This window comes from Periplaneta americana, chromosome 15 (assembly GCF_040183065.1).
Source record: "Periplaneta americana isolate PAMFEO1 chromosome 15, P.americana_PAMFEO1_priV1, whole genome shotgun sequence".
Taxonomy (NCBI): domain Eukaryota; kingdom Metazoa; phylum Arthropoda; class Insecta; order Blattodea; family Blattidae; genus Periplaneta; species Periplaneta americana.
Genome location: NC_091131.1, coordinates 47,783,784 through 47,811,170, shown reverse-complemented (window position 1 = coordinate 47,811,170; position 27,387 = coordinate 47,783,784). Strand labels below are relative to the sequence as shown.

The window sequence follows — 27,387 nt, the reverse complement described above, 5'->3', positions numbered from 1 at the left end:
ATGTGCGCATGCGCAATACCTGAAGGAAAAAAAAACTTCGTACTACCAATTAGAAGCAGTGGTTTTTGTTACTAAGCTTCTTCATAATAAAATATAAATTTTTAAATAAAATAAATATGATTATATCTTGCATGTTAACTCATAAGACATTTACTTTATAAATTCAAGTATTAATCAGATCGATATTGTGGCTACTTCGGTTGTCAGACATCAGCGCTCCCAGTCAGACGGGCGGTGGCGATTGTCTGTGTGAAAAAGTGTACGGTGTTGGTTCTGTGGTAAGTTTATTTTTCGTCTTAAAAGTTTTACAATCAAATAGAAAGTGATTAAATATGTATGTATATGTGTGTACAACGTCAGCTTTTCATATTTTGTCATTTTGTTTCAATTCAAGAGCTTAGTTTTAGATATAAAAGCAACCGGCTTCTCTATGACAAAGAGACTAGCGTTTCTGTCAAAACCTAACCTAGTTAAGAAATGGCCTCTGCCCGAAGCTTTTTGCTGTATCGATTAATTCCATATTGTAAAAAGGAATGCATTTTTGTACCTAATTTAGATTTTAGGTTTCCATTTGGACAAATAAGATGAGTGCGAAGGTGAATGATGCACCTCAGCAAGAAGCTATGGAAATAGATGGAGATGGAGACCAGGTGGCGACAAAGCAGGAACCGGAGGATGCCATTATGAACGGCGACGATAAAGTAAACGGCGACGACGATAAAGTGAACGGTGAAGAGAAAGGACCGGCAAAATCTGGAATTTTCAAAGTAAAAGTTAGCGGACTCCCAAGATTTTATCCTTTGGGGGTAAGCTTTATTGAGATAAATGTGTAATAATTGTAGAATGAGTCACATTCGGCAAGGTAATCGTATTGCAAGTGAATAAAGTTATATAAAAAAAAAAGATTTGTTTTACGGTTGGGCCATGGTTTTTCTTGTTTCTTAAATGTTTTAAATGTATTTTACAAGGCAAGTGTGCCTTGTTTACAGTTACGATAATTTCACTTTATTTCCGGATAGTAGGCCTATTATCCACGTGCAATAAATTCATGTAAAATGTTAGCAGTAAAATTATTTACACTGGGTTTTTCTTAATTACATTATCTTTAACAGTACTTTCAAATGCAGAGATTATTCGGCGTCGGAAGATAATTCAGGTGATTTTGAATGAGGCTGGAGATAGAAATTTTCCGAGATCTAGCCGTAACCCATTGCAGACACATTTTCTTATATTTGTATAAAGAAGCTATGAAAAAACACGAGATAATTTAGTCGGGGCAAGTAAGTCTTCACTTTCATATAAGCAAACACTGTATGCCGTAGTTAAGCGGTAGAAAAAGTAGGAAAGTTTTTTTTATTAATAATACCATACAGTATTATGTTACTGACTGGCAAGTAATGTGTGTTTTAATAGCCTAACATTTTATTTTACTTTCCATATACTCTGGTTATAATATCAAATTTTACTGGTGTATTCTACTGGGGAAAATCGCATTAAACAGAACGTAGAAGCTCCGCCCACCACCCCTTCCACTTTTCCCCCTATTAGCTCACTAGGCACTCTACGTGATACGTGAGTGTTGTGTCGAATGCACATTTTATATGGGTGGAGATAACTTCCCCTACTAGCGTTCTCTTTATTGCAATTTATCCTTCTTAATATTTTAGACCACGCTGTTTTCTCATTATAGGAATTCAAGAAATTAGTGAAAGAAGAACTTGGTTTGGCTCTGAGCTATATCCGATCACCAAAGAGAGGCAATCCATGGCTTCATTTAACATTTGGAACTGCGGAAGAGCAGCAGAAAGCATTGAAAGCTCTTCATAAATACACGTGGAGAAAGAAAACATTGACTTGCAATGTATGTACGGTATTGTATTTCATATGCTTATACTCTGTCTCTTTATTTTGAATCCTTTATTCATACAGCACTTGTTCTAGTAGGTGTGTTTTATTAAAAAAAATATTGGTGTAATTTCCTAGAATCGATGGATGGCCATGATGTCATTGACGTCACAGACATTTTTGTAACCTATACGGTGGTTTTATTGGATTAATATATACCTGATATAGTCTTTACTTTCTTAACAAATTTTATGAAAACTGTAGCATATAATATAGGCCTATACAAATTTAAGTAAAGTAGCCCCCTTAATGGCAAAAAATTAATTGTACCAATAAAACTTGCACATATCGTGTACTATAGTGTAATAAAATAATCATACATGACATGAAAAACACATGAAAAATTTAACATTTTACCTAACACAAAAAAAGTTAAAACAGTACACAAAAGAAATATTACCCTGCCACAACAAAATTCAAAACCACAATCGTAATCAAACTGTGTTAATATTTAAACCAACTTCAGAACACCTATCATAAATCAATCCAATATTCTGTTCAATAGAAAACTTACAATAATCAAACCATGCATAATTTAATTCATGAAATTGAAAAAAATTCGAACGCAAAGATATCCGAGATGATAAGAAGACAACTTGAGTGGCACCCAGCTTCCTCTTAATGTTATATACTTTATTTTACAGTATTACCCATAATTTACTTATTGTAGTTATTTTGCAAATAAATTAAATTTTTTTTGCGGAAGTATTCAACTTTTTTAAACAAAAATAGCAAACTCCTATTTAGTATCAACCCCATTTAAGGTTAATAATTCTTCTGTGTCCCCAGAAACATTTAAAATAGAAGTTCTACTTTGTCCCAAAGGCATTAGTTAAGAATTCTTCCCGAACATGAAGATCTCAGCCATATGTAGTTCAGTCAGCAGATGGGATTTAATCCCAAGCTGATCATGAAATGTGTGGTCCATAGAGCAATCGTAAAAAAGTTTGAATATCCCATTTTGCCTCTTGTCACTTGTATTCCACTATTCCCCTACATACCATATAATTATCTCATCTCTGTGAGGCCTCTTCAGTCTGAAAAGGATATTAAATACCTACTTGCCATCAAATATTAAGTGTTTGTGACACTTTTATTTGCAGTTACTAATTTCTATTATCTAGATACTCACTACTGATGCACAGAAACGCAAACCAGAAGAGAGCACTGGGGATGACAGTGATGCAAAGAAGGCAAAACTGGATCTCTCTGTAGATGAGAGGGTGCTGATGGTCACCATTCCTTATCACAACATTCCATATGAAGAGCAGGTATGTATTTGTTGAAGTTTGAATATTTAGTAGCTGTTCTTATACTAGTTGTATAATATAAATTTCGTAACTTAATTTACAAAATTACTATGATGTCCCGAAGTACATATGGAGTTTCAGTGCAGTAATTCTGAATTTCCATGTGGTGAAGAATCGGTAGAACGGAGAAAAATTCTTTCTGGTACCAGGACTCGAACCCGAGTTTCCAGCTTTACATGCTAGGGCTTTATCCACTAAGCCACACCGGATTCAAGTTCCGATGCTGGATTGAATCCCTCTCATTTTTTTATGCCGGTGTGGCTTAGTGGATAAAGTACCAGCACATAAAGCTGGAAACCCGGGTTCAAGTCCCAGTGCTGGAGAGAATTTTTCTCCATTCTAAAGATTCTTAATTTACCAAACTTAGCACTAGATTGGTCTGCCTAACATGACAAAGTATATCTAACACAATGTAATGATTTCAAATAAATAATAAAAACAAGAACACGAAAATAAATTTTGGGTACATTATAACATAAGTATAAACAATAGAAATTATGTGTTGCTGTTATATAAATGATATTTCAGAATCTGATTAGATGACTTAGGGGCCATAAGGGCAATTTCTTTAATTTTATAAATAATTTCTTCTACTATAGAACAAACGGAGCAGGAAATATGTGAACAAAACTGCTGATTCCACTTCCTTTTCTGCAACAATTTCCTCTCCTAAACCTGTCCTTGTACTGAACCGCCTCCTCCTCCCAGAGCCTGACTATATATGTAGTTCACAAACTGAGATACTATCTAGTGAGAGTGTGGTTGCCAGTTTGTTAAATCTTCCACTTTTCGTGTCACTTATGAATGCGTGGTATGTATGCATCTCTATATAATATTAGTAAAATACATGATAATTATAGTCCCGTTGCTTTTATTCCCAGCAGCCAATCACATTGCTGGTCAGCTACATTTAAACTTGTGCGTCTTTTGATTTGCTACTGATTACGTTATGCACTTCCTAAGGCTCGATAAATATTTAATATAATCGCCCGCCATTTTGGCTCTTTTGTTGGCATTCGCACAAAGCACATGAGGAAATTTTCTCAATTACAGTGCGTTTGATTTATTATCATAGGAGTTACGACATGATAATGTTTAACAGTGCGACAAATAGATTCCTCGTCTGGTAGCTCTGCAAGGAAAGAACAAAAATGGCGAACGTACTACCTACCTAAAATTTATAGAACCATTACCTAAGGGGTAAGCAAAGACGAGTCATGCCGGAAATAACAGCGATGCGACTATAGTGATAAAACAAATTTATTATAAGAATTACTCACAATAACTTCGAAGATTTCTTTGGTGTCCTTATCTTTTCCCTTGTCAGGAGCTTTAGACCTCTGTAATGAGCTGAGTAAGGGTGAGGTGTGAGTGGTTAGGGGTAGGTTTGTGAAGGACAGAGTAACACTACTGCTAAGCTATTTGGGTCAAGGTTTTCAGATTCATTTGTCATATAGTACAAGGTGTAATTGTGACTTCCTTACTAAATCTTTGTAGTCAGATTCTTTCTGTATCATATGGCTCCTGCATTTGAAACGTACTTTTTCTTTTAATATATTATTTAGGTTTTACTTCATGAAACTGATCAATTTAATAAAAACTCAATATTGACATATATTTTGATGCACCAATAGTTGAATACAGCATCAGCTTTTCACATTGGAGAGATTGCTGCAAATATAACAGATTCAGGGGAATTTGTTGTGGACAAAACTGATAAGAGGTTTTTCCTTTCAGTCTGCCCTATAATAAATTGCATTTTCTTTCTCTTAGGATCATTATCATCCATCATCGTCATATCCACATGTTCCAGCATCATTTTTGTTGCTGTCATCCTCTCAATAATAATAATAATAATAATAATAATATGACTATGATCCTCTCAATTGCTATCATTCAGCAAAAGAGAAAACTTTCGAATGGCACTGTTAATGACCTCATTTCGAAACCTCTTTTCAAACTGCGCACATTGTTAGACCGCCACTGCAGATAGACGAAGTATAAAAAATTATCTGCCTATACTAGCTGAAAAGTGACTTGAGCTTTGAGACATGGTCTTAGTAACAGACATTTAGCTAATAATGATTTAATTCGATTCGTTGGATGTTCTAATCTATGCCTAACGGTAGTGAAAGATCCTCCTGCTTCAAGTACACTTAGGCTGGTATTCATAGTCGACACTTCATATCACCACTTTGCAAATTGACACTTTTGACGAAAGTGGCTCTTTCATATTAGTGGTATTCATAGACGATTGAAGAAGTGCACTTCACAAAGTGTTACTTTATGTCAGCAAAGTGTAGAGTTACAATTTTGTTGGTAACAAATGTCCCACAATGCCTTTCAAAACAAGTGAACAAACAATAACAAATTAATGACGTATAACCTACAAATTACAATGCTTGTGATTTGAATTGGGAGCCTAATTGATCGTGCAAGAAAGAAAATATATATTTAAAGTTGTTTTATTTCAGTTTCTAGTTTTTGTTGCCGATAGTTTAGATTATTTCAGTCAGTTCAGATATGTTGTTGTTGTTTTCTAATGCCAGGTGTTTGACAATAAAGTCATTTGACCTCTTGCACTCCAATATTTTTCAAAGGTATTATGATGACCAGCCACTGAAGCACAGATTTTGAGGTGTTCCGAATCCATTTCTTGGTTTGAGTTGCACAATGGGCATTTAGGGGACTGATATATTCCAATTCTATGCAGGTGTTTGGCCAAACAATCATGGCCTGTTGCCAATCTAAATGCAGCTACAGACGATTTTCGTGGTAAATCGGGAATTAACTGTGGATTTTGATGCAGAGAGTTCCATTTTTTCCTTGGGATTGAGTTATCAAATTTTGTTTGTTGAATTCTAAGTATGTAGATTTAATAAATCTCTTCACAGAGTAATACGTAGATTTAGTAACAGGTCTGTAAGTAGCAGTGCTGCCCTTCTTTGCTAAAGCATCCGCATTCTCGTTTCCCAGGATTCCCACAATGGGATGGTATCCATTGGAATACAATTCTTTTATTGAGTGATATTAATTGAGAGAGCATTTTAGTTATTTCTGCTGTTTGAGATGAAGGTGTGTGTTTAGAGACGATTGATAGAATAGCTGCTTTGGAGTCTGATAGTATAACTGCATTCCTAAATTTATTGATGTGGCATAGAAGATTCCTGAGACATTCACTTATTGCAATGATTTCACCATCAAAACTTGTTGTTACTTATCCAAGAGATCTATAAAGTAAGAAGAGACAGCACTTAACACCTGCACCGGCACCTTGTTCTCTGGAGATCAAGGATCCGTTGGTGTATAAATGAAGCCAGTTTTGTGGAGGGTACCTAATATTAATTGTCTCTAAAGACAATTGTTTCAGTATTTCAGTGTTTACTTCTGATTTCAGTATTTCTTCTGTTAAATTTAGATTATATTCTATATTTAATAGAGTTAAAGGGTTCGGTTTAATTTGTAAGTTTTCTTTTACATTCGGGATATTGATTTTCTGTTTTAATTCTTGAACAATGGATATGAAACTTTTTTGAGTTTCCAATCTACAGAGAGGACTGTATGAATGCCAATTGTTTCCTGGTAATCTGACAAGTTTTTCATATTGAATCAGTGCTTTTTCTTCTATTGTCATTTTGATGCTGTTAATATTAGTGAGGAATCTCATGGAATCTATTGGAGTTGTTTTGATTCCGCCAGTAATGAGTCTGAGAGCTTGGATTTGAACATATTCTATGTCGTTTATGAAAGGAGTTCAGATATATAACATTTTATTAAATAGTTAGTGATTACTGCTGGTGAAATTAGGTTAGGTTTTGTACAGTAAATAGCTGATCCATTAATTTATATAGTTAGATTACGTTTTGTACATATCTTTTTCATTGATTTATGTCACTAAGTTAGATTTTGTATGTATCCGTTCCACTGACTTGTATAGTTCGGTTAGATTTTGTACATATCTTCTATTAGTTTATAGGTTAGGTTAAGTTGGACTAAGTAGGTTAAGTTTTGTGTGTGTGCGTGTATATATATAAACAGATGGCCTAAACAGATTCTTACTTACGTACCAAGAGGAAAGAGGAAATTGGGAAGACCACGAAAGCGCTGGCATGAGACCGTAACAGATCCTGTAGGGTCTAATATGTGACTGATATGATGATGATTATATATATATATATATATATATATATATATATATATATATAAAATTAAATTTATATCGTTAGGTTAGGTTTTATACGTATCTCCTTCATTGATATATCGTGTTATTTCCTTTATTTTCATTTTTGTCTTTTTCGTGAATAGTGAATAGAAGTAAAAAAAGAATGAAATAAACACATTATTATTATTATTATTATTATTATTATTATTATTATTATTATTATTATATTATTATTACTATTTTCTCTCTCTCGTTTCCATTATTGCCTGCTCTTCAAAACAAAATAGGCCTAATAGTATGAGATCTCTTTTCATGGTGAGGTTATGACTGCACATGAACTAGAGACAGTAGATGTATTGCTTACTGGCGTGAAAATATATATTACCGGTATCAAATAGTAATGATTATATCAACATCAAGATAAATCTTATCTCAAAATACAGGTAGTCAACAAAAATCAAAATCGTGAGGTCTCTCAGTGCTAATTTAAGATAGATTCCTACATTAGATTGAAGTTAGTTTAATATTATTTAAGTTAAAAAATTCGTTTCAGTAATAAAAAAATAGGTTATATAGGCATATCTACCTACATATCACTTCATCGAATTGAGGTTATAAATATACGAATGTTACTACACAAATACCTGAACTATAATATTATATATATTAATGTATGGTACATATCTGTAGCATAGAATTTTAGTGCAGTCAATAACTGTATTATTGGAGGCACTGGCAAACCTCTATTATTCGTTTTTGTCAACCAATCATCGAAAGTATAAGCAATCTCAATAAGTTTCTTTATCAAATCGGAACCGTTTTTTTTTAATTCTATATCATTATAAAATTTCACGGTATTGTCTTTAGGCCTATCTCTAATGTAGCGCTTTTGTACTTTGTCCACTAATTGTGCCATCTCTTCCGCACTTTCTAATAAATAATTCGACAACCTCCAAGACGTCCGCCATTTTTCTACAAAGCGTCACTTTTGGCTCAAAGTGTGGTCGGAAGTACGCTTTCACTCAAAGTGTTCCTTTACACCAAAGTGTCGACTGTGCAACAGAAAAGTGATACTTTGCATCTTCCAAAGAACACTTTAATCGAAAGTGTCGACTATGAATACCAGCCTTAATCTAAAATGTTTTGTGTGCTTAACTACAGAGTTAAAATGGAAATTTATTCTTCTATTGTATACACAGGTATTCTCACTTTTACTACTAGGCTACATTTTCAGTCAACTATTTCCTTGAATTATACAAAAAGTTCGCTGGTATTCGGAGTTATTAGCATTTCTTCAGTTGTAGGGAAATCTATACAAATTACAACAGACTAATACGAGTCTAATACTTACATGAAACAGAACAATGAAAAATCGCTTGTACTGTTATAAGAATGGAGTAATAAAGTACAAATGTACAAGAAACCTTTATGGAACAGAATTCCACTAATAACTGTTAGTTACAGTGTAATGTATTGGACCATACTTTTGTGGAATAGTGCCCAGAAGGGACCATAATCCACTCTCTGCAGATTCTGAGGTATGTGTGGTAGACAGAGTGAATGTGGAATTGATTTTCTCTCACTGTTTCAGTTTCCCACTTATGTCACATTACCAGTCACCTCTGAATAGCCTGGACATTAAATTGAGAATTTCCAGTAACTGTGCATAATATGTGTTCAGTTAAAGAAGAAGACTGAGGAGCTGAAGGCGATGGTGTCTCGTCTGGGTGACCTGGTTGTGCGTCGCAATCCCGAGTTGGCCGGTTGGGCTGAGCAGCAGCGTGAGAAGTATGATGGTTTGGCATTCCAACTGGATGAGATTAGACCTTCACCTGTTGTTGATGCCTATCGTAATAAGTGTGAATTCAGAGTCGGTAAGCAAGCTACAGCTGTCTTGTAACTTGATAACTTTGCTGTATTAATTAATATTTGAACAGTCCTTGAACTTAGGGATTGCATTTTATATTCCCTCTATTTATCCTAAATATTGTTGGGAAACTAAATTACTTGTGTATTATAATTGTATATGTCTCCTTTCATTGTACAGATAACTTACAATCTGTATGCTAGAAAGAGAGAACAGCCACATTTGCTAGAGATGCAGAATAGTTTTGTTCGAAGAAGAGCATGCTTATTTTAGCATACTTAGCCTTTTCCAAAACGTACCCAGTTGTGGGTTAATATATCTAGAATATAATATTTTGAAACTTTGCTCTCTTTTATGTGGCCGTATATATTTTCAATCATTATCTACTTGTGCTTTGTGTTGTGTATGTAAGCACAGTGATAATGCTGTGTCCTTAATTATTTGCATTGTTGTTCTGTATTTTCTTGTCCTGATTTACCCAAGTCCGGTCTAGCCCTCTCTTGTCAGCTGAGTTTCTTGCTCACTAGCTGATAATTGTAGTTTTTTATACTACGTGGTTGCTTACACTGTCACGGTCTAGGACTAAACCCCGACACGCAAGAGCGCACGGTGGGTTGCCGTCTGGAGAACTACAAGGATGGCTCAATTGGGGTTGGACCGGCAGATTCTCTAAAACATTTGCCTGATCAAATGAAAGAGGCTGTGAAGGTAGGCAACTATCGAGAACCACAGCCGTGATTCCGTTATTTTGAGACGTTGCACGGTGGGATCTCATTTTATAACTTAAAAAGTGGAGGGAGGACTGTCTTTTATTTGTTTGTGAGAAGGCAGCGTTAGTTATTGCTGTTAATGACTAAATTAGGGGCAGAAGCTGGAACTCCAGTATTGAAATGGAATGCAGCTTGTGAGTGAGTGTTTGGGATTGGTTCAAAGCATGCATCCAACCCAGACAAAATCACTTCATTTTTTTAAATTGTTCTGCTTCACTGTATTCTGATAAGTCCTGTTGTAGTTAAAATCCCAATTCACTTAACTGCTCAGGTACTGATTGGTAATGTGTATATGTTACGGACAATTTAAAAAATTGGGGATTATGTATAATTGACGGTGTTCATGAATAATTGCTGAATACAGTATAACCTCGATTATCCATTTTAATGGATGGGATGTAATGAACAGTTAATTGGAAAACATATAATCTGTATTATCAGTTTTATGCCAGCTTGTACCATGTGAGATATTTTAAAACATCAATTACTTTTTTGTGCACTTCTCAACAACTGATTTTATTTATGTTCATTTTGAACTTACTGATTGTCAGAAACATATTCGAGCAAAGGAGGAAGTGCAAAGTTAAATTTTAAGGATAGTTCAAAGAAAGCGAAAGTTTTTTATTTAGCTCTGTGGTAGCAGGTCTGCCTCCAGACTAGCTGGCCCAGGTTCAATTCCTGGTGGGGTCAGAAATTTTCATGTAAAATTTCTATCTAGGGTCTAGGAGAGATGGCGGAGCACAATTTCTAGTCAGTTGATTGTGCACCAATATGCCTGGGTTAAATTCCAAATCTCTCACCAGTGCACATGACGAGAAGGCATATGTCACTGTTGATAGTGATTTGTCTGTCGGACAGGGACATTAAGCCTGGCGACTACCTTGGTGCTATTCGACAGTAGTAGGCTACATGCCAGCACTGGGTTTTCCCTTTTCCCTTCCTCATTCCATACATTACACTTACACAGACACTTACACATATATTCACTCTAGTACACGACATAACTTTCCACAGATACACATCATGTACAGTGTGGCCCGCCAATGTGGTATGCAACTAGAAAAATGAGTCACAGTCTTGCCATCTATCCACAATATGTGGAACCCGAATAACGTAAAGTGAAGTGGGTAAGCATTAGATACATATTCTCAGTAAGGATAATTGAGGAAGAAGAAAAGAGTGATTTATAAGTAGGGACCATATTTTTTGGTAATAGCAATACATGCGAAATTTTCCACAGTGACTTCCTTTGTTACGTAAAATACCATATTTAAGCAAAATAAACTCGCGAATTAACGCGAGGTTTGGATTATTGTGCGAAATACATCAGTAATCACAGAACGTACACTCTCAATCACAAAAATTACGAAATATGCACCAAAATTTTATTCAATATTATTTAAAAAAAGTTTGTAACTTTTGTTTCAGTCAATTTATCAATCACTTAGTAACGCCAATATTTCTGTATTTTCTCTTTGGCGATTGAAAAAAGATCGAATTCTGTAGTCGACTGTAGCAACATTCTTCAATCTTCACTGCATTACGTTACACATAGGAGGCTATATTTTTTTTTCGAAGAGGTTTTGAGAGAATTAGTAGAGGATTGCAATGAATTTGGTGTGAATTGTTTGATTCACCGACTATCACACAAATCTTCATGTGGACAATGTAGAAATCATACTTAGTTTATACTGATTTTGGCAATGCTGATGTGTTAAGAAAAAGTTTTATATTAAGCATAACATAATGCATTAAATTGACGAATTATTTCATGAAATACCCACCGAATTAACAACTTATAACACAAAATATCTACCGAAATAGTGGCAGGTATGACATCAAAATCGCTCATTTTATTTCACCAAAAAATACGGTCCCTGTTTATAAGTGATTACCTGATTTTGTACACTGCTTAGAAACCATCTTCTTTTTGTGACTATTGTTTATTTGCAGAATGATTAAACTAGAGATGAATAATCGAGGCTCTCCTGTAATTCAGTGAATATTATTAATACTTAAGTTCATCAGATTCACTTGAAATTATGACTATTTTCAAATACCAAGCAGGTATTCTGGCTAATGATTAGGGTTTATAATTTATTTTGATTGGGTATGTTGTCAAATTACATGTTGTGTACCGGTGTGTTTATTACTCTCTCTTCATATGTTATAATTAGGGAACGGATTTCTAGGTGCTAAAAAATATTTGGGACTTTATAAAATCCAATTTAGAACTTTTAGGAGTTTATATAAAATTAGCTATTAATAATTTTAATTTTAGTAAATATTCCAGTGAAAGAGACTGATTGCTGATTGGTCAGTTTCATTTCACATAACGGGATGTGCAATGACGCAAAAACTAATTTGTAAGCTCTCACCTAACCTGAATAACTTACCACCCCTTTTATGACAGGGTGGACTTCTCCAAACAAACTTTGGTTCCGGGATGAAATTACATAAAATCTTCTTCCCTCCACTTCTTAGACCAATACGGAATGAACTTGTCTGTAAGAGGATTTTTTGTTTCTATCCTCTACATTTTAAATAGCATTTTTGTAGTTTTTTTTTTCTTTTTTTCAACATTTTTTTTTTATTTTTAGAACCAGTATTTTTATTTTAAATATAAAGTACTAAAAAGCCACTTTTTACACACAAACATATTTTTAGGCATTTATAGGAATTTATGGTTCATTTAGGTGTTTCAGGTCCTATAGAATTTTAATAGGGGGATCCTGTGTACACGAAATGTAGAGCTATCTAAATAACATACATCTAGGACGTAGCTAACAAAATAGGTACGAAACTAGAAATCTGTTCACTAGTTATAATATAGATAGAAATAGTAGTACTTTTCTTAACAAAAAATTTGACACCACTATTAGAACACACATTTTTGTCATTATTGTGGACTTTAGATTTTGCGTTATAACTTTCCCCTATCAGGATCATCCCTGTTTCATTATCTTTGTCTCTGATATTACCGAAACCAGTTGATTATTAATTAGACCTCTGCATTCTTATGGAAACAGCCAACCAGAGCTCACCAATCGGTCTTCGGCTGTTGAGAAGGTAGTAGGGGAAATGATTCACTCAAGCTCATGCAATAGAGAATTTATAACCAATCAGTTGAAACATTTGCTCTGTCGATCGCGAGAGCTTGAGATTGTTGCACTACAATTACATCACCTTTTAATGCCTAGTACCTAAAACAGCATACGTAAGAAGGTTACTTTTTTTTTATTTCAGATAGCATGATAAGCAGAAAGTATTTGAACATTTAAATAAGGAAACATAATTTTTAAATAACGCATTTTGTTAAATGAAATAATGCTTTTTAATATCAGTAATTGTTATTCAGCATCCTTCTTGTCGAACTCATTATATCAGTAACGAAAATGTTTAATGTAGCTTAATAAACATGTGATTGCCAGACATCGGATTCTAGGGCAAATGCCTATTTTGTTTCTTTAGGAGAAAAGTAAAAATAATTATTAATATTTGTGTTTCATGGAAATTGAAAGGAATTCAAAGAGTTTTATAGTGCCCTAAAATGCCCTAAAACGGTTATTAGAGCCTAATTTGTTAATATTCGCCTAAAAATGCCTAACTCAGTGTAAAGTTTCGCATTTTACTCTTACTTTTTATAATTTATACATGCATTCACTGCGAAATTTAAGGCATTTAAAAAGTGGAAAGTTTGTTTCACACCGACCATGAAACCATTGATAAAGGAAACAAAATGTTTTGAATCTCACGACACTCGCAATAGATTTCACCGAATTTAACATGTTTGGAGGCATAAATGCCGACAAAGAACCAACCTTAGTTTTGAAGCAGGCAACAATCACAACATGTGTTGCTACCGATTCAGAGATATACTATACTATAAAAATGACTGTTTTCGGTCTGAAACCGATTAGCTGTACTGCCCTTCAGAGTATCATAAAATCACAATTTTTGGAGAAAGAGTGTTTTTGAAATATTTATGAAAAGTCGTAAAACTGCGAATTAGTAGGGTAAACCGTTACAAAATATTTAAAAGAATGGCCCTCCTAGTGTTAACACTACCAGGAAATGCAACAATAAGTGGAACTTTGTATTTTTGTCCAATTGAATCTCAATAACAACGGTTCATTTGAATGCTCGTTAACAGTTGCTCTTTCCCTCACCTTATTTGTGTTGAGAAGTTTTGAGCGGTAGGACGTTTTCCTGTGAAGTTTAACGCGATAATGCCGAAAAATATAATTGCAAAATCTACATTGATCCGGCAATGGCTAACAGAATATTCAGAATTCACTTATGATGGAAAAATAATATTCTGCAAGATTTGTAGCAAACAGGTATGTAACAATAGTTGAAATAGGCTATATAAATTCTATTAATTTTAATGAGTAGGCCTATAATATTTATACATTGACTGAGCTATCCTGAGGTATAATTCTTTTTAAGACCACTACACTTTAACCTTTTAAATTCCGATAGTTAAAGTATTTGCAGGTCGTTAAAATTTTGATTGTTCGAACCCACTAACTTTGTGATAGAAATACGGCAATACAACAATTAGGATTAGGTGTAAATGTTCCAGTAAGTATTGAGGTTTCTATTGTACCTAATTTAAAATTTGCGCCTCTCACATCAGTTTCGGTTGAAAGAAGTTTTTCTGCTTTCAAAATGATTCTCAGTGACAAAAGGCAAAGGTTAACTGTGGAGAATTTAGAGAAAATTCTGGTGGTGTACTGTGCAGATAATTATAATAAAGTCTGAGCATGGAACTGAATTTCAATAACTTAAAATGAGTAATCTTGATATCAATAATCATTATTTCATTAGTTTCAATATATTAAATTTGTGCAGCTCTGTTTATAAATATAATATAGTATTCTTTTTTAATGTTTAAACATACTTTTTTGTGCGTATTTTAGTGTATAACTAAAAATTTCAGTGAAAGAAATAAGTATGATACCTTGATGTGCCTAAAATGCCTATTTTCATTAAAATAGAGCCTAATTTTACAAATTTTGAGCTTATTTTAGGCGCCTAAAACTGCAATTTTTAGTGCCTAAAAATCCGATGTCTAGTGATTGCATAAAAGGAACAGACATTTTGTGATGTGTCTCAAATTTCTTCAAAAGCAGACATAATCTATTTCAGTCACAGTATTTAATAAAAATAAACCAAATCTACATGTTCACTTTCCTTAAAATGTTTAAAATAGTGTATATTAGGAGATGCTTAATCGCAGACAATGATGGACATTGGAGTTACTTATGATAAGGTAGATGCAGATTCTATTATTCCATAATCAACGACCATATCACAGAATATCAAGGATGGAGCAAACAAAATTCGTGCTGAAGTTATTCCAAAATTAAAAGAATCAGTGGAATAAATCACGATTTGGTTTTAAAATTAATAATATTTGTTCAGTCTTACATAGAATTTCCTCCTTGGTTTCTTTAATGTATTTACTTTTGTCCTGTGACATTATGAATATAACACTGTTACAAAATATTATAACTGTTCCGTTCAACCAGAGGATAAACACGGACTTTTTTTTTTTTTTTTTTTTATCTTTTTCAGTGCGCCTTATACTTTATATTCATATTCTTATAGACAACATAGTTTGTTAAAATTTTATTTTATTGGTGTATTAGTTTATTATTATTTAAATAGTTTATTGTAATTTTTCATTCAAACTGATAGCTTGTATACCTTCTAGATCCGCTAATCAGGTGATAAGGCAGATCAGGCAGTTTAACATTTCCATAGCGCATACTGTAACCAAATTGATTGAAGGCAGTTTTCAGTCTATGATACCCTTTAAATGACCGAGACCAACCGATCAATTATGATGCTTCGAGTGTTTTGCTTTCTGCGGAGTCTGGACACGCGGCAGCCAGCCTGCTCAGTGACCAATCAACCATACATATATTATGACTAGGGGGCGGATGTTTATGACCTAAAAATCTACTTAAAATGATCATTAAATGCCCTTAAACTAATGGCAAAATTACAAAATTAAAAGAAAATGGCATTTAAATATTATTCACTGTACTCACACCACAAACTAAAAATTAGTCAATGACTGCCCTTCAAATCTCGGAGAGAGGAGGCAACTTCCTGGAATTTGGCTAAGATAAAGGAAAAGAACATGCAACAAATGAAGGTTTTAAGGATAGATTTTAATGAGGGTTTACAATGTGTTTCAATCAGGGGTGGTCCATGTCAGTGCCTTCATTCTCCGTCTCCTCCTCCTCCTGCACTTCACTTTTGTTACCAGATGTTCCAGATGAGGGATTGTGAATGACAAAACAAATTGTGGATGCAGCGTGCATTCATTGTGGAATGAGGGATGGACTTTAGAGTCTGTTCCAATCTATAAAACTCAAACTTCACTATTATTCACTTATTCAGTAGGTAATTACTACTGACCTATTTGGTTAGAAAATGATTTAACAGACCTTCGGTAAAGAAGAAAATAAAATGCTTTCCAAATGATCTAAAAGTTCTTCAGAGTATTAAAAATGAAAAAAAATATATATATAAAAATGACCTATTAGTTAAAAAATTGCAAAAAATGCAATATAAGAAAAATTACGTTTGTACATTGATATTAATATAGAAAGGATATATTATATTAATAAGCATCATCCTAATGTAAAAAATAAGATGACTTTTCGTCAACATCCGCCTTCTAATTATGACTCTTGGTTGATTATTTGTATTGGAATGCAGAGCTCTTATTAATACAGAATTTTCACTGGTTTGTGTAGTACTATTCAATCCAAAATTGGATCACTATTTTAAATTACTCTTATTGACAGTTCTGTACCAATATCTGGGGCTTCTTTAAACAAAAAGAATTCTCTCAAGTTTAACAAAAAAAATTAAGTGGAATACTATGTAACATTTTGATTCTGATTTAAAGATACGTTTAATTTCTTATTATATTTGCAATAAGTGAATTTATATCCTAATCAAAATGCAAGGTTCGGTGACCAACTTTACCAATACAGTAAATATAATGCTAGTTGTTTCCGCATAGTGCTCCAAAGTGTTTTAGTATGAGAGCATTATGTTTGGTTAGCGTTTTTTTTATAAGAGCATTTTGTGTTAGTTGTCAAAGTGTTTAGTAATTATGCATAATTTCTGAACTATAAAAAATCTCCGTAACATATATATTCTGTAACATAATACCTTAATTGATATATTTTCGAGTGCCAATCATTGAATGTATATTGTCTAGTAAAACCTAGGGGAAAGAATACTCATATTTAGTAGTAGATACATTAATTTATTGGGTATTGATTGTTTACATTGTTAACCAAATGATTGAATTAATATCATATTGAGTCAAATAATTAACATTATCTTACATTTTGTGCTAATTCGTATTGCTGTTTGATATTTCGTAAAAGAGAATAATTCTAGTAACATAAGTAATATATTAAATATATTTTACTAATATGTTTATGTAAGATTTTGTTCTTTAATATTACACTGTTAATCAAGTTACGTATTAACTATGCAGCTGTTCCAAGAATATGTGCGCAAGTCAGATAAGCCTCCCTTCATGGCAGAGAAGGGTGAAGGATATTGGAGACACCTGGTGGTGCGAATGACATCCAACAATGAGTTGATGGTTGTTGTAGTAGCACATCCTCAATCTCTTACGGAGGATGAACTCATGAGACTGAAGAATGATCTGAAGGATTATTTTGTGAAAGGAGCAGGAAAGACTTGTAATATTTCGTCCCTGTATTTTCAACAGTTTACTGAAAAGTAAGTTTAAAATAATTCATACTTAATATATTTTTCTCTCGATATTTGTGCAGGATAATTAGAATTCGGGACTCAGAGCTGAGCTAAAATGGTTATACTTCATCCATATTGTTGCATGTTGAATTAACCATGTTAGATATTTGTGTTTCTTAGTCAATAATAGGAGTGAAGGTGAAAACTGTAGGATGCATGGTACTGTCTTCGACTAGTATATGGTTCTGAAAAGAATTCGTGATGTGGCACAGTGTACTCACTCTTTTCACTCTTGTGGGTGAAAGCAAGCTTGTGTTACTGTACTGCTAGTAATTCACTCATCAGTAAAACTACTAACTATACAATAATGAATCACTGAGCTCATAAACTATTGTTTTTGGCGTATGATACTCTGAGTGCTGTACCATAAAATTCACAGTTCCAATACATTCATCTCGAAGTGTAGTTGTTTCCACCTTAAGTTTTATCAACTACCAGAATTGCAGTTACCAGTCACAGACAGCAGAAAAGTCTGTGGTAACATGACTTACGGCAAGTCAGCTTTATTTGGTCAAGACACTTTTTTGTGTATTAATGTTCTCTTTGTATTAGTGTTAAAAGTTACTGTTTTTATTTCTTGTTGTATCTGGTTATTAACTGATTACGTAGTATCCATATAGATATATATATATATCTGTGTTAGATATTGCTAATAAATTTTCACTTTTCTATTTTCACATACTAGTGGGAGTGCAAATCTAGCTTTCAGGTAGCAGAATTTAATTATTTCAAGGGAAAAATTGTTCCGGGGCTAGGTATCGATCCCAGGACCTTTGGTTGAATGTACCAACGCTCCACCGACTGAGCTACCCAGGAACTTCACCCGACACCATCTCAATTTTTCCCTTTATGTCCACATAACTCGGCTTACAAGACGCCAAAAACCCACAAACTTTGTGTGACTTGGAATTGTGGTTTTCTGTTAACGAACCTACAGTAACGTATATATTATGTAAATCTAGCTTTCAAGTAAAGTTCTCTTTGAAGCAGAATTGAATAATTTCAAGGGAAAAATTGTTCCTTGGTAGCTCAGTCGGTGGAGCGTTGGTACGTTCAACCAAAGGTCCCGGGATCGATATCCAGTCCCAGAACAATTTTTCCCTTGAAATTCCTAGCAGAATTTCCATGGCCCCTGTAGTGTGTGAGGGGATATCTTTACTGTTACTATTGCGATTGGTTGAAGATGGCTAGCTGGAGCTAGAAGTTATAACTGTAGGTACTAGATGATTGCAGTGGAGGATCCAAAATTTTGTGTGTGACATTAATTGGGCACATGTTGCAAGGTTTTTACTTCATCATTACTAAAAGTACCACAGTGCTGCAAAATAATTGATTTTTTTTTTTTCGCGGAAATGCAAATTTTCAGTATCTTTGTCCTTTTGTGTTTATATATTTAGTATCTGTGAGTCACTTCATGTGGGAATATTGCACATGAAATATAATAATTTTTAGTAAAAAAATAATATTGTATTTACTCACGTAATTTCTCCCTCACATAATTTCTCTCTAACTACTGGTATTAGGACATATTTTCAGAATTTTATTTTCCTCATGAATATTTCCAATATTTTGTAACTTCTTTTTTTAAGGCTAGTTGGTGTTCCTCTTCCTCAAATGGAGCATTTATATGGAAAAAATCACTTGGAAGAAGACATGTTGGACCTAACATTCCAGATCTCGCCCTCATCTTATTTCCAAGTGAATACCAAAGGTGCTGAAGTGCTATACTCTGCCATCATTGATCTGGTGGAACCAACAGAAGATACAACTGTACTTGATCTCTGTTGTAGTACTGGAGGAATTGGTCTCTGTATAGCGAAGGTGTGTAACAGTAAACACATGTTGTGTAATAATCATGGATATTCTGCTGCATAGAGTCTGATCATGTTTGGGTTAGACATAGTGATACCGGACATCACAGTTTTGATTGGATGGTACTAATTTTTATACCTTTCCCAGAGTCCAGTCAAAATTTTAGAGTATTTATGTCATGAATTTCCTATATTATCAGGCTGCAATTCCTATTTTTATCATCATTTTCCTTTTATGTTTTAGTTCTGAAAGAACTGTTACAGTCTACAAGAATTTTTCTGTGCATGTTTTCTGGGGTGAACCAATGATTTTTTTACTGTTTAGTTGGTAATTTAAACTTGCTCTAGTGATTCTGGATTTGATTGGACATGTGGTTCACATGTTGACGCCAGTTTTGTTGATAGTGATGGGTAATCACAGTGATTCACAAAAGGATTGCTTCTAATTGTTGTAAAAATAAACAAGTGCATAGATTATGACCAGGAAAAATGGATGAAATGGACGGAGAGAGGCGAACCCAATGCTTAACAGCAGAACAGACTGAAGAATAAGAAGCAGCTTACAATAATGTTAACTAATAACGTTCTTTTTGTGTTCTGTTGTGGAACAGAATAATACACGTACATTCTTCACAATAATTTTTATCCCTTGTAAATTATTACTCCACACTTTTGTTGAGGTATCTAATAACAGAAACGATATGAAAATTGTTTAGTTATACCTAGTTATTGCAGATATAGTGTATATATTGTGTAATTAAATGATAATATAGCTGGACATACACAGAGCTATTCATAAGTCTGAAACATTTTAAAATTTCATAACTACTAAACTACACAACAGGTAACAAATTATTTTACTCTAAAATAAAGAGAAACTCTCCAAGTTTTGTTACATACCTCACTGATGCTCAATGTGTCTATCTTTGCTGATACGACAGACATTCATGCGGTAATCCATCTTGCCCCATACATGCTCCAGCATGTCATGATTGACCAGAGCCATGGCAGCTGTGATCTGGTGGCGAAATTTCTGGAGATCAGCATGGAGGAGAGGCACATAGACAATATCATTCACAAACCCGCACAAAAAAAGTCATACGGAGTTAAATCCGGTGATCGTGGAGGCCACTTCATTAACGCGTCATCTCGTCTTGTGCATTCAATTCATCTCTGTGGCAAATGTCACGATTCACTGTTTCTTCACTGGGTCCCGGACATCCTTGCCAAGGAGCTGTGCACAGACACCATTTATCACGGAATTTCACATACCAGTTCTTGATACTGTTGAAAACTGGTGCTGTCTTTTGAAATTGCGCTCGAAATCGTCACTGCACAGTCATAACGGACGACGTCCTTGGTTATTTCAATGCACAAAATGATTGCTCATGCTTAGTAAACGCCATTTTGCCACTATTGACAACTACTGCCACTTAGCGATAAATCATGGCAACCAAGAGCAGACTTTTCTTATTAAAAAAACTTGGAGAGTTTTTCTTTCTATCAGCATATCAATTACCATGATCTGGTTCATACTTTATTTGTTATTAAACTTTAGAATGTTCTGCGAACTTACGAATAATCCTGTATAAGACAGTGATATAGCTGGACATACCGTATGTACTAAGAAGTATATTATTTCATACTCTCATAAAAGGAAATGAAATCCTTAAAAGAGGCAGAAGAATGATTGAATCCATTATCAGCATTAATTTCTCCTTTGGTAATTTTTCTTGATTTTTCATTTTTCAGAAATGTGGTAAGGTTTATGGAATTGAATATCTTGAGCAAAATGTGGATGATGCTAAGGTGAATGCAGAAAAAAATGAAATCACAAACTGTGAATTCATTGCTGGTCGTGTAGAAGATGTCCTTCCATCTTTATGTGAAAAAATTACAGGGAAAAATGTTGTGCCCATTTTAGATCCACCCAGAACAGGATTGAGTGAGTAATTTTTATTCTCTAATCTTTCTTTCATTTGTGAAGTGCATAGCACTTATACTTCTCTCTGTGTTTTGTGTGTTTGCATTTTCGAAGATGAAGATAATTTCATAATGCTCATGTGTAGTACTTAATGTTGCTGTTATCCAGAATTCTGGGTCAGTTGCAGTTTTCATTAAGTCCATTTTGTAGTAGAGTTAATATTAAATTTACATCAATTATCAGGAAATATTTTTATATGTATTAGAGAGTTTGTTTGCTGACAAATATTCTGATTTTTGGAAATCAACTGTGAGACCTCGTGACTCAACACATATTTCAATCTCTCTACCGTGAATTATAAATAGAAATTATTTTAATGCAATTACCACCTAATTTACTATACATTTTATTTTCACATTTACATTTTATCCTTGGAACATTCATACTGCAGAACAGAAAAAATTATTCTGGTATCAAAGAAAAGACTTGTGAAAGGAGGATAAATGCTATTATTTTTTATGAAGAATGTGTGTGTTTCCACACTGAGACTGCTGCCTATTTTAAGTATTAGTGTCTTACCAACTCGCATTACATGTGATGATGCTGTTGAAACAATGGGTGAATGATTGTTTTATGATGACAGGAGTTTTGGACGTCTCTTTTCTGATCTTCAGTGAGATTATACTGTACGCACTTTGCACAAACAGACACTATTTTAAGAAACTAGATTACAATATGATGAATCCTCTCTTTTAACATTTTTAAGCCAGTATTTTGTATCTTCAGATAGAACTGGTCCAGACCTAGCAGTTGAAGGGTGGTCCTTCACATTCATTTTGTCACTGAATATTATTTCCATCATTTGAAAACTGGAGGTTTCTTCTATGAATTTCCACCATAGACTTGATTGAAATGAGTTTGATCAATTTTTTTAATAATAAAAAAACAATTTATTTGTACATTATTGGAATATGTAATTGCCCCATCATTTATTAAGTTGGTGCATAATTCTATAGCGATTTTTCATAAGTTTATTAAACACATCAGATGCACATAAGAGAGAAGTTAATCATCAACAATATATTCTTCACTATTTACAACAGTCCGCCAATGCTACAGTAGTTTTTCGATTCCACACCTGTAGAAATCGCGTGGTTTTGAGTTAAAGAAATCGTCAAGCCATGTTTGGAACACATTTTCATCTGGAAAGGAAGTTCCTTGAAGGTTGTTTGATAGAGAGCAGAAAAGGTGAAAATTTGGGGGCGCAAGATTAGGTTAATAAGATGGGTGTGGAATGCCTTCTCAACCCACTCCTGGATAGTGTTTTGTGTCAGGTTAGCAGAGTGCGGACCGGCATTATCTTGGAGTAACATCACTTCACGCAGTCTTGTTGATCGTTTTTCTTGGATTAGGTGTGCAAGACATCTCAGTTGGTGGCAATAAATGTCGCACATTGGTGAAATGGTCACAGTTCATCACATTTGTCAGTTGTCGGGTACACTGATGTGAATCATTGTGGATTAATGTGTTTAAACGGTCTTCATAAAACCCAAAGGTTTTCCTGAATGTGGAGTGTCACTAATGTCAAAACGACCCTCTTTAAAACAAGAAAACCATTTTCTTACAATGCTGTCTCTGATAGCATTGTCTCCAAACACGGCGCAAATGTTTCTGGTTGCTTTGCCCCTGTATTGAACTCAAAAAGAAGAATATGTCGGAAATGTTTCACTTGACACTACATTTTCTAGCATCCACGACTCCACTCACTATCTGCAAAAATGAAAACTTCAATATGTAAACTCAAGCATAACAATTTAACTTCAAATAAAAAATGACAATCGGTAAATAAAACCCATAGCAACCGGAGTACCAATACACGAAACAAAACTGCTACGAACTTATACACCAACCCAATAAGTGGCAGTAGTTCAGTTTTAGCAGTGAAAAAAAAAGACTAATGAAACACCAGTAGTTTACAAACATATATTATTATATTTTAAGTGACAATGTTTTATTTTAATGCTCATACCAACACTGTTACCACTCCACAAGTTTTTCTTGTGACCCACATATAAAATGTTCCCTTGTGTTTATTTGTTGACTTAAAATGAAACGCACATGAATGCAGATACTCTGTATTGTACAGTTAGGCATGTGACAAATTAAGACTAGTTTTCACATTCTAAAATGTCTAGCAGTCTCTTTTGTTCATGACCATATTTCAGAAATGTGTCCAGTGTTTGGTCAAGACAGGTTTCACTATCATTAATAACACTGTTTTGTCCACCAATGTGGAGTAACAGCATGCCTGATTGTGAAATAGCGAGCCTGCGTTCAAATCCTGGTTGAAGTTTTTTCCGTGATTTTCCCTCAACCCATTAAGAGCAAATGTTGGGTAACTTTTGGTGCTGGACCCTGGACTCATTTTGCCAGCATTATCGCTATCTTACTCAGATACTAGATAACCATAGTAGTTGATAAAGCACTGTAAAATAACCAATTTAAAAAACACTGTTTTATATATTCTTATGGGATTATGTTTGAGTGTATTTGTTTTAGCTTGTAATTCTGCTTTGAATATTGTAGTTTCTCAACTGATTGTCAGATATTTGAATATTAACTGTTATGTTTTTTTCTTTTCTTGAACTGCAGATCAGAAAGTTCTCTCACATCTCCGCAAGATGGATAGTGTTCAGAAGTTGGTTTACGTGTGTTCTAATCACAAAGCCCCGATCAGGAACTTTCTTGACCTCTGTTGCCCAGCTGGTAAAAGTACCATGACAGGCAACCCATTTGTTCCTGTTAGAACCATACCAGTCGATATGGCACCGCACACCATGCATTCTCAGATGGTGATTCTCTTGGAGAGAGTTGATCCGACCAAATTGCCAAAAGCCAAGAATCCGGTTCCCCGCAGTGCCTCACGCAAGAATACAAGGGGTAAAACCGGTAGAGGAATGAAAGGAGGCAACGTGATGGGTAGAGGGCGTGGAGGAATGGCATCTAGGATGCGAGGAGGCATGTCTGTGTCTGGGCCTGTTTCACGAGGAATCAGAGGTGGAGGAAGAGGTAGAGGTATGGGAATGCCGATGGGCAATATGAGAGCACCGCCCCTCATACCACAGCGAATGGGTTTCATGGGTCCTCCTCAGGTAGGACCTCCAGTACGAGATTTCCCAAGAGCACCAATCCGATCCCGTGCAAGAGACTTGTACATGGATGGCTATGGTCCCTCACCTCTCATGGAGAGAGAGTATTTCCCCCCTATGATGGATCCTTATGCTCCTCGACGTCCACAACGTTTGGATTTTTCATCTGATGAACTGACATTGAGTCGATATTCTGATTTCCGTCGTGATGTAGAAGATGCAATAGATTCGTCCTTCTCTCCACGCTCACTAGGAATTCGAAGATCTGGTGGTCTGGGTATGGGGGATGGTTTGCTGATGGGTTCACCGGCTGCCACTGCTGCTGCCATGTTGGAAAGGGAGGAGATGGCTTACAGGGCAGGTCTAACCCGCGGGCTAGTAGGTGCCGCTGCATTTGGACCACCACCTAATCTCTATTCCCAATATGGAGCTATGGCTCCTGGAAGAATGAAAGGCGCAGGAGGAGCTGGTAATGGGCGAGGATCAAAAAGGGGTGGGGGCGGAAACAGAGATGCTAGGGGTCGCAGAGGTCGTGGAGGTCGAAGATAATTCAACTGATTTGAATGTTAATGTCCTCCTTATGTTCTCTCATAGTTGGAAACGACTACTACTCTCTCTTTTGGTGTGTTGTGTCTGAGAACAAAATAATTTTAAATTTATTTAAAACTTGTCTTCAAAATGATTTTTGAATGTTACAGACTTTTTTTTTTTTAATTTGTTGCATTTTAATTTTATATTTGATATTCTAGCAAGTAGTTCCAAGAGATGTAATGGCTTTGGTGTGGTGAAATTGTATTGAAGTACCAGTATTTTATCTTAATTATTGACACTTTTTACCATTTGATATTGAATGGTACCAAGAATAAAATGGCTGACACACTTGCTGTATGTTGTTTTAATGAATCCCTCTGCTGTCCTCTTCAGATTATATCGGAGAGAATGCTGTCGTTACTCCTACACTTCTGTTTGTGTACACAATGGCAAATGACAGCTTTAAGTGTATAGTGTTTGGCTAGGACTTGAAACTTTTAAGAGATGAAAACAGGTAGTTCATGGTATTGATGAGGATTTCGAACAATGTGATATATTTCAAAATTCTGGTAGAATTACGGCTAGCCAGAAAATCTAATAGAGGCAACTAAACCATAGTGGCGTTGTCTTGTTCAAAAGCATTGGTACTGTTTATATTATATATACAACACAGATCCTTAAAAATAGTGAATAATTAATGGAAAAGTGTAAAGGGTTAAAAAAATCTTTATTTTTTGTGTCCCAGTTGATGTAAATTAATGCCAAAACAAATTAAGATTCTAGGGGAAGAACCTGATGTCACATTTTGGTATTTCTTACAGAATGAATTAAAAAAACATTTCAGGACCCACTGTATTATATTGTCTTGTGTTAGGTTACCATTCTTCAAAGTTCTCTGCACTAGTCAGTGTGTTATGTTATACAGTTAAATCATTCAAAACTATGCTAAATGAGGTGTTAAAAACAAAAAATCTATACATTGGACTTAACTGGTTTTCTTCAATATCTTCAAATGTAAAATACTCGTACCTATAACAAATCACTGAATCTAATCTAATACGCGTAGCATGAAGTACATAATCTTAGTTACAAGTAGAACCAAAATACACATTATTTTAACTGTATTTCGAGAGTTCTGGAGAAGCATTGTTCCTCAAGTTCGTAAGCATATTCCCATATGAGAAATTGTATGCTCACCATACACGAATATGGCATCCATAATTCCTTCACACAACACTCAACAAACTGACTATATTTAAATCACACATATGGGTCAATTAAACAGTGTTCATGGATTAGATAAGAAACGTACAAAATATATATCACAGTTGTATAAACACTATTTTCCTTTTGCAGTCATGGTAAAGTCACTGAGGATGGAGAGGCAGTCTCCGAAACATGTCTGAATTTTATTAGTTTTAATAATTACTTTATTCTAATATTGTTCATACAACTGTGAGTCCACACTTGTGGAGTAACGGTCAGCGCATCTGGCTGCGAAACCAGATGGCCCGGGTTCGAATCCTGGTCAGGGCAAGTTACCTAGTTGAGGTTTTTCCGGGGTTTTCCCTCAACCCAATACGAGCAAATGCTGGGTAACTTTCGGTGCTGGACCCCAGACTCATTTCACCGGCATTATCACCTTCATATCATTCAGATGCTAAATAACCTAGATGTTGATACAGCGTCGTAAAATAACCCAATAAAATAAAATAAAAAATACAACTGTGATATATATTTTATACGTTTCTTAAACTGACTATAGTTTCTCTTGATGGTCCATAGTAAAGTTTATTTTAACTGAGACTGTTCAATGGCAATGGCGTAGGACTTTTGCCTGCTGAACATCAATCTCAAGGCATTGTGTGAGATATAGGGAAGTTCCAAAATTTTGGTTGCTATCTTGGTCCATAACTGAATGGTTTAGGTGACTGGAGAAATGCTACAGTGCAATGCAGAGTTACTAGTTTAAGTTTTCCCTTCAACAAGAAATTAAAGAAACATGTATCAGTATGAAGACTAACGGAAAAGAGAAGAGAAGTGAAAAGGGAGAGTGAAGAGGAAGGAAGGAGAAGAATTTTTTGTTTTGCAGATGGCGCTGTGGCACTTGACATACATGGAAAAAAAGGCAAAGTGACTTCCA

General features: G+C 34.7%; 1 protein-coding gene across 1 annotated transcript; it reads left to right on the top strand.

Moving 5' to 3' along the window:
- Positions 1 to 122: 122 nt before the first annotated feature.
- LOC138714853 (tRNA (uracil-5-)-methyltransferase homolog A-like) lies at positions 123 to 25,597 on the top strand. Its single transcript, XM_069847054.1, has 10 exons — positions 123 to 278; positions 557 to 806; positions 1,691 to 1,861; positions 3,030 to 3,176; positions 9,059 to 9,251; positions 9,825 to 9,952; positions 17,546 to 17,796; positions 19,419 to 19,650; positions 21,393 to 21,585; positions 24,217 to 25,597. The coding sequence occupies exons 2-10, from the start codon at positions 585 to 587 to the stop codon at positions 25,260 to 25,262; spliced, it is 2,583 nt and encodes an 860-aa protein (XP_069703155.1). The 5' UTR covers positions 123 to 278; positions 557 to 584; the 3' UTR covers positions 25,263 to 25,597.
- The last annotated feature ends 1,790 nt before the right edge of the window (positions 25,598 to 27,387 follow it).